Here is a 12,929-nt window from a genome sequence, read left to right as displayed (position 1 = left end):
GAAGGCATCAATAAAAAATTCTGATTACAAGAATATAGGGAAAAAAGACTTAAAAAACGAAGACAGATTCAGTAATGTGTGAAATAATAAACTGATCCTATGTGTTTAATTGGAGTCCTAGAAGAAGCGAAGAGAGTTTGGGGCAGAAAAAAGCTTAAAGAATTAATCATTGAAAATTTCCCAATTTTGACAAGAACATCAACCTATATTCCAAGCATCTCAGTGAACCCCAAGCAGGTTAAATGCAAAGAAAATTATACTTAGGTTCATCAGAATAAAACAGTTGAAAGCTAGAGAAAAATCTGAAAAGCAGCCAAAGAAAAGATACATTACATAATGAGAAGAATACACATGATGTCTGCCTTATCAACAGAAACAACGCAGGTCTGAAGACAATGAATTACATCTTTTAAAGTACTGAAAGAAAAAAATCCACACCTGTAAATCTTGAATTGTATATCTAGTAAAAAAAATCTTTTAAAAAAAAACAAGTGAAATATTTTCAGATAAACTGAAGCTGGGAGAATTTGTTACAAGCAGAAATGCAAGACAAGAAAGGTTAAAGGAAGTTCTTTAGGCCAAAGGGAAATGAGCTGAGATGGAAATGTGAATACACAGGAAGTCTTTCATGTTACTCCTTTCAGAAGCATCATTGGTGTTATTAATAAATTTTGTTCCCAAGTAGATGACTATAAAAAAACTCACAGATTTCCTTTTATACAGTAAAGATCAATAACTTCCTCAGTCTTGCAGAGAATTTTTCAGGCTAACTGTAATTTGGCATTAACAATAAAGGCTTACAAGTGAATAAAAATATTACTTCCAATTGCTATTTTCAAAACTAAAAATTAACAGTTGTCATGAGCTTTTAATTTTGGTTTAAATACTCAAACTTCAAAATCATCTGAATTCCAGTTTCAGCTAGAATAAATGCACCTACCAATATAATCACTTATTCACCTTACAAAATGCATTATCAGTAAAGTTTCACATAATCAAAGCTAGCCATAACAGTTTTATGCATTAGACTATGAAATTATCACACTATGAATAGCTGAGGTATATTATCATACATGAAGTCCTTGTTTATAGCGAATCAACTCATATTAGAGGTCAAAACTGAAGTCTTCAGGGACACATATTAAACTCAAAGCTCTCATCACACTTCACTGCCTTTCTAGGTAGCTATTATTTTCTCTTCAGGTCCAGTCAAGGGATGGTCTAAATTACCTACAATTCAAAACCCTTTTGGGAATTTATGCATCTATTTGGGTGCCTGAGGCCTTTGTCATTTTGAGGATTTGGAAAAACAAAATCAGTAAGAGTATCTCTGACAAACTGTAGGTGTTATTAGACAAGTTATTTTTGAAACTCCTTAAAAATGACAAAAAGGTGGCAAACCAGGAATAGCAGAACCAAATGCATTTATAAAGCTTAAAGAATTTCAGGAATAAAAGTGAATAACGGAAGTGGTTTTAGTGAAGCAGTGGATTTCCCACTCAACTTTAAAGTATCTTTAGTCATTGTGTTTTAATGACCAAAACCTCACTCATCATTTTAATTCACATTCATTAAAACAAGTTGGTAGGTTGCTAAAAATGAATTGATAATTATAACAATTTTCCAGTGAAGCAACTATTTGTGGGCGAACAGTGAATGAAATCTTGCATACATGCCTTAAAATAACACTAAAGTTGCTTAAAATTTAGCAACAATTTCACTCTTTCAGAAATGAAAATTCCTTTAGTTTTAAAATATCTTTATTTCCTGAATATTTTAAATGGCTTTAAGGACAAGGTCAGTTTTTCAAAATCAATCAAGTATTAAATGACTCATATTATCTTTTTTTTTTTTTTTTTTTTTTTTTGAGACAGAGTCTCGCTCTGTCGCCCGGGCTGGAGTGCAGTGGCCGGATCTCAGCTCACTGCAAGCTCCGCCTCCCGGGTTCACGCCATTCTCCTGCCTCAGCCTCCCGAGTAGCTGGGACTACAGGCGCCCACCACCGCGCCCGGCTAATTTTTTGTATTTTTTTTAGTAGAGACGGGGTTTCACCGTGTTAACCAGGATGGTCTCGATCTCCTGACCTCGTGATCCGCCCGTCTCGGCCTCCCAAAGTGCTGGGATTACAGGCTTGAGCCACCGCGCCCGGCCTCGACTCATATTATCTTAATAAAAAATGCTGTCTACAGGGCCAAACAAAATCAGGAGGAGGAAACGTCTACGATTTGCCAAATACTTTTTGCTTATTAGATAGAATTTCTTATAAAGACTATCTTCTCCTAAATGTCAAAGTTTTTTCAAAGAACCTGGTTAATAAAAGTGTTATATATTGTTGACCACTATGATTCAAAACATATATAACACTGGTCTTTCTCTAGTTTGTAATAATCAAATCCATTTTTTGAAGCTGTTATCCAAGAAGTCGGTCAGGACAACGGCAAAGGGAAAACTGATCCTTCAAAGCCTTGTTTAATTCTAAGAGGCTATTCCAGGTAGTTGTCTTGATGAAATATTTCAGTGATGAATGCTGCAGATATTCCCACGGATCTGTGCATTCTCTAACTTATTATGAAAGGATGGAAAGAAGGAATCTATCTTTAAAATGAAATTAACCTCAATGACCTATATAGCTGGAATACAACTGGAAGTATTAATAGATATGGAATCGATGATAGTATAATAATAGACTTAGCAACTTAAAAAAAGGCAAAAGTGAGGAACTGGCTACCTCCTGCAATACTGTAGCCTTCTAGAGACTCCTAACTGGTACTCGCCTGGGGTCCTTCTGAATGCTGTCTATTGATGGGGATCTTGTGGTGCCATCATCAGCCGACACTACGTGCTGAAGCCTGTTATAATTGCACTCTTGCACTCGGTATTGTATAGGCCTGTAGGGCTCCGCGTAGGTAGCTGTTGTGTTCAGAGCATAATTATTTCTTTGGTATGTAAGGGTACTTCGTTGGCTGGATGTCCTTTGTAGATTTCCAATACCTACTAGAAAGTCAACATTTTGAAAAAGATTAGTATGTTCTCCATGAGATCACACTTTAATAAAAGGTAAAACATTTTTAATTTTAAGGATTGTAGTTTTTGGCAATTATATAAATCGCTTACTTTTATATTTTAAAATTCTACCTTATTAGTGCTAAAAAGGGTACTAAGTTTTTAATGTACATAAATATTTTGTTAATTTTATTAGCAAGAAAGAACAAAAGTGAAATTACAAATCTGCTTATATAATATGTTCATTGAGGTTCAGTTACAAAACTGAGAGAAACACAAGAATCTTAGAGATAGACAAAATAGCAAAATTTATTAATTTCATTCTAGTGGTAAAAACAAGATTTCTTCAAATTTGTAAGTAATTAAAACTATCAAAATTTTAACACTTTGTGTACACAGGTTACTTGTTTTATTCTACAGCAGTCCATCCTTACCTTTTGGTTTTGCTTTCCATGGTTTCAGTTACCCGTGGTCAATTGTCCAAAAATATCAAATGGAAAATTCCAGAAACAAGTAATTCTTAAGTTTTAAATTGCACGCCATTCTGAGTAACATGATGAAATCTGTGCCATTTGGCTGTGATCCCACTGGGACGTGAATAATCCCTTTGTCCAGTGTACCCATGCTATAGATGCTACTAGTCTGTTAGTCACTTAGCAGCTGTCTTGACTATTATATCTACTGTCTCAGTACTGCAGGGCTTGTGTTTAAACAACCCTTATTTTACTTAATTGTTCTATTTCATTATTTGTTATTCTTGCTAATCTCTTACTGTGCCTGATTTATCAATTAAACTTTATCATATGAATGAATATATAGGAAAATATATAGTATATACAGGGTTCAGTACCATCTGCCATTTCAGGCATCCACTGATGGTCTTAGAACGTATTCCCTCTGGATATAGACTACTATACCTTTTGTGTCTAGACCTGTGGATTGTAATAACACTGGAAAATCTACTTCACAAGAGGGAAAGAAGACTGATATCAAATTATTCTACAGCTACTCCCCTAAATTATTGTATGATGCTATTATAAAGATACTGTATACTGAATTTAAAATGACTTTCCTAATTCTTGCAGTGGGTATCCCTCCAGTAACTGTATACGTATCTTCTTGCAATTAAAAAGATTTTAAACAATATCTATTTCTTAGTCCTATTAAAGGAATTCCTCAATTTACAGACATAAGGAAAAGCAAAATATTTCTTTATTAATATCTATTAGAAATGGTACATTTTATTAGAAGATAAATCCCTCAGTGGATCAAACTGTCAGTTTCCTGCAAAGAACCAATTCAAATACAGTCTTTCCCATTCTGGTGTTCTGATAGGTATTTCTCCTAGAGTTGTACCTTTGAGTTATTATTGCTACCTAGGGTTCATTTGTAAGCATGTTAATGAATCTGATACCTCTTTAAAAAAAAATAAAGAGTAGTCTTGAGACGCCATGAGCCAGCTGTGCAGCATGACCTGGCAGCTCACACCACCATAGGCTACAGCTTCTGCTCTACCAGCCTTGATGGTGTGGCATAAACATGAGGACTGGTGGTACAAGGGTGTGATGCTCCAGCTCCCTGCTTTTATAAATGTCGCTATTGAATCCTGCCCCAGTTTGAGTCCATCACAAGGGCATCTATTTCACATTCTACATTTAACTATTCAGAGAACATCCAACATTTAAAAAGGAGTAATGCCAAATACACTTGGGCTTCACGCTTGCTAAATCAAAGACGGCCAAGTAACTCAGTTATAGATTTTCTCCAAAAACTTGCTCGGCAAAAGAATTACAAAGAAATATTCCAACAAGGCTTTCCTTTTGATACTGAATATGTGTCCAACCTGGACTCAGATTTACAGTTTTACAAACTTATTCCTGAACTAACAGTATAATCACTATGTTCATTGATTATATTGTACTAAGGTAAAAATATATCACCTACAAATAGGTACTCAATGAACCTGTTTTATTGCTTATTGATCTGCTGTCACAGCTGATTATCTGACAACCAAATGGACATCACGATTTCCTTCTAACAGGGAACCCAATCTCAATGAAACGCTTCTACTGTGGGGCCTGTGAAATCAGGAAACCAGTAAACAGAGCTGATGCCCACCTGAACCTGTGCGATACAACGCCGTCTGCGATCCCTGGAGCTCCACAGTTCCATGGTTTGGGCTGCGATACACTGGGCTGTAATAGGTCCTCCCCTCATATATAGGAGTAATGTGCAAATCGGGAGACATGGCAGAACGAAGGTCTTGCCCAAGCTGACTGTGCTGACTAGCATAGGAACTCCGTAAGCCTAGAGGCACAAAAATTACATCATTAAGAACTGAGACAATCACAGTGAGGTTAAAAACATAAACCCTAATTAAAATCCTAACTCCTGTAATCCCAGCACTTTGGGAGGCAGAGGTGGGAGAATGGCTTGAGCCCAGGAATTTGAGACAAGTCTGGGCAACAGAGTGAGACCCCATCTCTACAAAAAATATTTTTTTAAAAAACTAGTTGGGTATGGTGGTGTATGTCTGTGATCCCAGCTACTCAGGAGGCTGAGGCTGGAAGACTGCTTGAACCCCGAACGTCGAAGTTGCAGTGAGCCATGATCACACCACCGCACTCCAGCCTGGGTGACCAGGTGAGGCCCTGTCTCAAAATAAATAAATACATACATACATACGTAGATATATACTAAGAAAATCCTAACCAATAGGACCAAGTGTTAAGTCTAAACACTAAAACTAGTAAGTTTTACCAAAGAGAAATGACACATGTGAAAAGGACTCCATATATGTATTTTAAATACAACTTTCTCAGCTGGGCGCGGTGGCTCATGCCTGTAATCCCAGCACTTTGGGAGGCTGAGGAGGGTGGATCACAAGGTCAGGAGATCGAGACCATCTTGGCTAACATGGTGAAAACCCATCTCTATTAAAAATACCAAAAAAAAAAAAAAAAAAAAAATTAGCCGGGCATGGTAGCGGGCACCTATAGCCCCAGCTACTCGGGAGGCTGAGGCAGGAGAATGGCGTGAACCTGGGAGGCGGAGCTTGCAGTGAGCTGAGATCCATCACTGCACTCCAGCCTGGGCGACAGAGCGAGACTCCGTCTCAAAAACAAACAAACAAACAAAACACTTTCTCTTGGCAGCAAGATGAAAGTAGATTTTCTAAGAAAAATAACAAAAAATTAAATGATTTGATACACTGAGATTCATCCTCCAATAAGCTATTTTATGATGGTGATCAAATAGAGAATGACCTATTATTATATCATTTTCACTTTAAAAGCTTTATACGAGCAGTGGTTCATGCTGCTCTCTTCCTACCCTGCGGACCTGCCAGTCTCATTTAGTGGACAATCAGCTTCTCTCTGGGTGCAAGGCCCACCATCTCACACCTCTTTGAATCCCAACATCTAACAGAATGCCTACATTATGCACTTGGTAAAGGCTGATGTTTAAAAGCTGTTTTGAAATGTCTGTTAACTCACATATAATTTTTACAGAAAAACACTGGAAATTTTGTGCTATAAGTTTTGTAATATTATCAGTGAACTAATATTATTATAAAATACTATTTATCATTATGTTTTTCCTTTCTTTAAAAAAAAAACAAACCCAAAAAACTGTTTTTATAAGAACTCACATACCAGATTCTTGTTTACCTTCTTTCTAGTATAAAGAAAAAACACAAAGTTAGTAGTACATGAACATTAAATCATTTTAAATATTTTGATTCAAACTGCTAATAACTAATGTTTACACATGGGACTCATGATAAAAAGGTATACTTCAAACCCAAACATTTCATTTTCTTAAAAAGACTGAATGAATATTTTCTATATTATGATGCTCAGAAGTGACTTGCATTATTAGTAAGTAGAGTCTGTCACTTGTAAAAATATCAATTAAGGGTATATCCCAAACATAAGAGAAAGCACAAACATATCTGAAGCCAGTCAGCATATATTTGCTTTTTAAAAAATGGCAAAGCATTAACAAAATAAGTAATTATAAAAAGGTAAGACTGGCCGGGCACGGTGGCTCATGCCTGTAATTCCAGCACTTTGGGAGGCAGAGGCGGGTAGATCTCGAGGTCAGGAGTTCAGGACAAGCCTGGCCAAGGTGGTGAAACCCCGACTCTACTAAAAATACAAAAATTAGCCAGGCATGGTGGCAGGCGCCTGTAATCCCAGCTGAGGTTGGGCAGAGAATTGCTTGAACCTGCGGGGGGCCAAGGCAGAAAATTGCTTGAACCTGGGAGGGGGAGGTTGCAATGAGCCAAGATCGTGCCACTGCACTACAGCCTGGGTGACAGAGTGAGACGTGAGACTCCGTCTCAAAAAAAAAAAAAAAAAAGAAAAAAAAAAAGATTGTTCCCATCCTGTTAGTTCAGTTAATCAAATCACAACTAAAAGCAAATGGGCCTGAATATGAGTGCTAATTATATGTTGCTTAGTGAGGAGAGGCAAGAAAGTTAATGCATGCATACAGCTTCTAAACTGAATGATTATTACCTACCCTGGACAGCAATGTGACACGGAAAGAAACTAAATGAATCAATGTGGGTTTTAGCTACTGGTTCCCCTCTTGCTATAATGAAGACCACAGGTTTATACAATCTTATAACTGGGAAATTATCCACCCAAACCTCATTTCAAAACCGAGGAAACAGAGTCCCAAAGGAAATGTGATTCATCCCCACTGGAGAGCTACTTCCCTGCCGAGCTGGGAGGAAAGCTCACGTCAGTGCTCTGTCATTATACATCCAATACTGGACACAGCTATCCCTCATGGAGCAATGGCATGTGGTGAGGAAAAGTCTGAACTCCACAGAGCCTTCCACAAACACCAGGTTAAAGAGGAAGGTAAGCCCACCAAGAAGGGGGCCATGGAAACCAACTTCAAAGATGACACTATGATTGCTATTGCAAAATTTCCTTTTGAGGATTTCAGCTTTTTAGTCACTGGCCAATTTCTTCTTCTTCTTTTTCTTCTTCTTCTTCTTATTTTTAGCACAGTCTAGGGGCTAAGCTCTATTTCTTTATGGAGCCCATGAATACCTTAGACAAAAATGCACAGTTTTTGCTAACAGTGACATAAAGCAGAAAGGTGAATGTACCTAGTCCTCAATAACCTTATCATTATGAGGTGCTGTTGTAACACCCAGCAGAGCCACAGACACTCACGACTCAGTGCAAGACACTGAGGATCACTGACACTTGGACAGAGCCAAGCTGGGGACTGGATGCTTCTGACATTGGTTGAGTCCTCGTGCTCCCACCACTGCACTGGGATGTGAAATAAGACAAAGCATTCTGCATCACCATTACAATGTTATATTCTCATTCTCTAAGTATCTGGCTGGATTCTTCACTGGAATCCATGCAATCTGAAAGGTTTTGTAAACACTGACTATGATTTCATGAGAAAGGTAACAAAATGAGCTCTTTGCATTTAGAAATATAAAAAGTAACTGGCAGATGTTCACTCACTATAGGATCATGAGTAAATTGGAATTACTATTATGTGATAGACTATAATGGGAAATAAAAGACTTAGAACTTTAGTGGGATGTAGCACTTTCTTGATATTAAGAATCCTTCTGAATAACACAATAATGTCTACTACTATTTTTGTTTACCCACTCATGTGTTTAAAAACACATGTACACAGTCCTATAGATTAGCATTTTAAAAAATTACAGTAAATAGCCTCTGTAGATTAAGTAAAATGAATATGTGTAGAGAGCTCACTATAACTTACTATTATGGAAACTGGAATTCAAATAATTATGTTCTATAATTGGTATTAGAAATAATTTTTTCAGGGCTGGGTGTGGTGGCTCACGTCTATAATCCCAGCATTTTGGGAGGCCGAGGCAGGCAGATCACGAGGTCAAGAGATTGGGACCATCCTGGCCAACATGGTGAAACCCCGTCTCCACTAAAAATACAAAAATTAGGTGGGTGTGGTGGCGTGTGCCTTTAGCCCCAGCTACTCGGGAGGATGAGGCAGGAGAATCACTTGACCCGGGAAGTGGAAGCTGCAGTGAGCCGAGAGCGAGCCACTGTACTCCAGCCTGGTGACAGAGTGAGACTCTGCCTCCAAAAATAAATAAATTTCATAGGTATTCCCACAGATTAATTTTTAATAACACTACTTCCCCTTCCAAATAATGGAAAACACTGATACGCCACTGCATTATTTATCCAACCAATACCTTCTATTTGTAATTCCACAAACATATTAATTTAGCTAGTATTATAGTGATTCCATGTGATTCAAAATCTTTATATTTATGGCATTAGAAATAAACATAAATTTATCTTTCAAAGATCGATTCTTTATCTCCTCTAAAGTTTTCTTGACATGCTATGATTATTCTGAAATGAGCATATTAGAGTATATATATATATGTCTGTAGTAGAAAGTAAGTTTGTATCATCATTTAAATTATGATCACCAAATACCCAAGTCCCTCAATTTAGTACAAAACATTGCTTTAGGCTTATCAATTAGCAGGCTATTAATCCTTTAAAATTAAGAACACTTTACTTCTTGAGAATACTGCAGTATTTCTAGAAAAAAATCACTGAGAGTCTAGGCCTAAAAAATAGACATTATATATATTTCTCCCCCAAAACATAAAGTCTAATTTTACCTGCACTGTCAGAGAAACGGACTGTTTAAACCAGAGGAAATGAGCCCTCTTAGGGTTAAACATGGAGACAATAATTTATATGCTGGCTTCCTTCCTCCAGTCTTCTCTTTACTCTCTTACAAGCAGGGATTTCTGCATAGCTGTTCTATACACCCAGGGAGAATATGGAAGTCCTCAGAACTATTTATTTTCTAAGATTTCCTTGGGAGGTAGAATTTCATAAATGATTCCTACATCATTTTGCTGCATACTTTTCAGAGGCATTGCAAAAAATATCTAAGCCAAACATACTTCTTGGATGGATGAATGAATAAGAGGTGGTTTCTCCACTAAGAATTTCTCTGAGCTCAAAAATTAAGTTCAATATAAATTCTCCAGGCAAAATTATTCAATCAGAAAAATCTCAAAAGGCTTAAACTTTCCTAGAAGCCATAAAAAGATACTAATTTTACTATGTAAAAATGTTAAACAGTTTTGTATATTAAAACTAAAATGAAATAAAAAGACAAGTGACAAAATGGAAAAAATACTTGAGAAGCATATTATGAGGTGCTAACTTATCTCTAGCAAAAAAAAGCTTTCACAAATTATAAAAATAGACAAAAGACTTGAACTTATAGTTTAACAAAACAAAATAAAGCTGTTGATGAACATATGAAATCTTCAACCTCAGTCATAACTCAATAAAAGCCCTTTAAAAAAATGAGGTACAGCTTTTTACCTATCAGATTGGCAAATATGAAAAACTTGGAATATGCAGCACTAGTGCAGTGTAGACAAGGTATAGAGAAACAGGCACTCAAACTACTGGCAGAAACATAAATCCATGTGTAACCTTCTTAGAAGACAATTCTAAGTAATATCTCTCAAAGTAAAAATACACACATATTTTGATGCAGCAATTCTACTGGATCCCAGTTACCCTAGTACTTATGTGAAATATGCAGGTAGAACAATGTATACTATACTATATCATCTCTAATAGCTAAACATAACAAACAACCTAAATGTCCATTAGTAGGAAAAGGACAAATAAATTGATACTATCTATAAAAAATGAGTCCCATGCATCTATTAAGAATGAAGTAGAGCTCTTAAGACACAGTAAGTGAAAAGAACAAAGTATAGGAGATCTATATGACAGAATTCCATCAGTAGAAAACACAATGTGTGTGCAGATTTGCATGGTGTGTATCTGTAAATGCAAAGAAACATTCTGAAAGTCACATCAACTGTGATGGGACTGGGTGAGGGTAAAAGGCTTTCACTCATTTCAGTATTTTCCGGTATAGTTTTAATTTTTACCATTCGGTATATGTTACTTTTAAAATATAATTTAAAACACTACAGTTAAATTGCATTTTATTTAAAATAACCAAATCTTTACATCATGTGGGAAACCCTCCATGAAAAACCCTGAAGTTGGAACAGCTGTATTAGGGATCCGGTGTCTTACTGCTTTAATAGGAGTGGCATGTAAAGGTAATTTATAAGTGCTTTGTGCACTTTCCATTAAAAGGCCAAAGTCAAGTAGGCGATAAAATTCATATTCTAGTCTATACTACCGAAGTATTTCTAAAGAAAAAATTTAAATATTTAAACAGATATTCTGATACCACCTTTTAACATAACGCTAGGGTATGTTTAGGGGTAGGCCTGGCTGGTAAAAAATATTTCATTAAAAAAAAGTTAGTCAACTGCTTAGAATTCCAACTAATACTTCTGAAATGCAAAAAAATGTACATTTTAAACCCTAATATTTTGAGGGGGAAATATTACAAAAGAGTTGTATCCATTGTAAAATGATTCTATTGATATAAATGTATATAATTTCATGTATTAAGAATTACAGAGCCTGAAAGACAAGTTAACCTTAAGTTCATAGTTTAAATTCTGAGATTAAAAACATGAATGAGCCCTTTCCACCTTTTCATTCTTTGTTTCAGCTTTAGTTACACAGAAGATTTCCTCACTGGGTTTTATGTAGCACTGTCACCTTGTACGCACCTGTCAGGCTGTCTGGCCTGGGTGGAACCATCCTCTCATAAATGTCATACTGCTGCTGTCCGAATTGCTCCATGTCATGAACAGTCCTTTGCAGTGAAGGTCCCAGATGCTGTGGTACGGCAGTCATCCCTGAGCGTTTGGGGGACGACGACCCCACCTGGCCTTGGGATGGGGAAGCTACTCGAGTCTGTGCATCCGTCAGGGTCAGTGGGGACCCCACTCTGGCGGTGGTTTGGTATTGAGGGGTTGGTCCGTTGGGATTGGAGGTCTGCCGGGAGGTGACTGACCCAATCCGCCGTATAGCTGTTGGGGAGGCGGGTCTCTGTGAGTACGGAGAGGCTGCCCGCACAGCAGGTAATGTGGTGGAGGAATATGCACTGGGGTTCAGAGGTCGGGGGTCGGTCACTGACGGAGAGCCAAATCCACTACCCAGAGAAGTTCTCAGTGACCCCCTTGAAGGAGACACGCCTGTGCTGATAACATAAGAAGGAGACTGTGCTCTAGATGGAACTGAACTAACTCTTCTCATGGCCCGATTGGCTACTGATGGCTGATGAAAGGGGGGAAAAAAGAGAATGGGTTTATCCAGGGTTTTGTGTTCATTGCCATTACAAAAGAAATACACATAGCTCACTACAGAACGTGAATCCACTATTTATTTTAGGCGTCTAAGTTTCTTTTCCTTTTTACGCTTTGAGCCAGACATTAATTTTTCCTCATGGTGCTTCAGTTGTTTTACTTTTTTTTTTTTTTGGTGGTTTAAACCAAATGCTAAAATTAACCCATAAAAAGAGATCTGAAGACATTTAATACTCCTTTTTATCTTTACATTTTTAACTATTGCCCATGCGTTGTTCACAGCACATAAAATGTTTTATTCTAAGTGTTACAAGTAATTCATGAGCGTGAAGGGGCACCGGAACAATGTACTTACTTCACTCCCTGTGAGGCAAAGTTTGGCCAAGGCAATACATTTATGTAAAACAAAATTCTGAATATAATTTGAATATATCAGTCTAAATGTAGCTAGTGGAATATTTATCATTGTTTTTCTTTATGGGTTGGTCCCATTAACAAAAGGAACATGTTCTTTCATTGTGGAATAAATGAACATTTGGATCAAGTGTGGGTCTGGCGCTCTCCACTGTGAATTTACTTCGGGGAACAGCTTGGCTACACAGGTGCTCTAGGCAAATTTGTTGATTCCTTTAGATCAAGCATAGCTTCTCCTCACTTTAGCCATTTCTTT

General features: G+C 37.1%; 1 protein-coding gene across 42 annotated transcripts in view; it reads right to left on the bottom strand.

Annotated features, from left to right (window-relative positions):
* Positions 1-12,929, bottom strand: part of PKP4 (plakophilin 4) — a 229,419-nt gene that overhangs the window by 45,023 nt on the left and 171,467 nt on the right. For 21 of the 42 annotated variants that reach the window (XM_065525510.1, XM_065525520.2, XM_065525519.1 and 18 more), the window contains 3 exons: positions 11,681-12,230; positions 5,122-5,310; positions 2,771-2,994 (listed from right to left, as the gene is read on the bottom strand). In XM_065525510.1, the coding sequence (XP_065381582.1) occupies positions 2,771-2,994; positions 5,122-5,310; positions 11,681-12,230 (963 nt within the window). The remainder of the gene's footprint in view (positions 1-2,770; positions 2,995-5,121; positions 5,311-11,680; positions 12,231-12,929) is intronic. The other 21 variants (XM_065525512.1, XM_074009154.1, XM_074009156.1 and 18 more) reach the window with 3 other exon arrangements.

The sequence above is a fragment of the Macaca fascicularis genome, chromosome 12 (assembly GCF_037993035.2).
Source record: "Macaca fascicularis isolate 582-1 chromosome 12, T2T-MFA8v1.1".
NCBI classification, from domain to species: Eukaryota; Metazoa; Chordata; class Mammalia; order Primates; family Cercopithecidae; genus Macaca; species Macaca fascicularis.
Note: the sequence above shows the minus strand (reverse complement) of the source record. Positions and strands in the feature narration are given on the sequence as shown.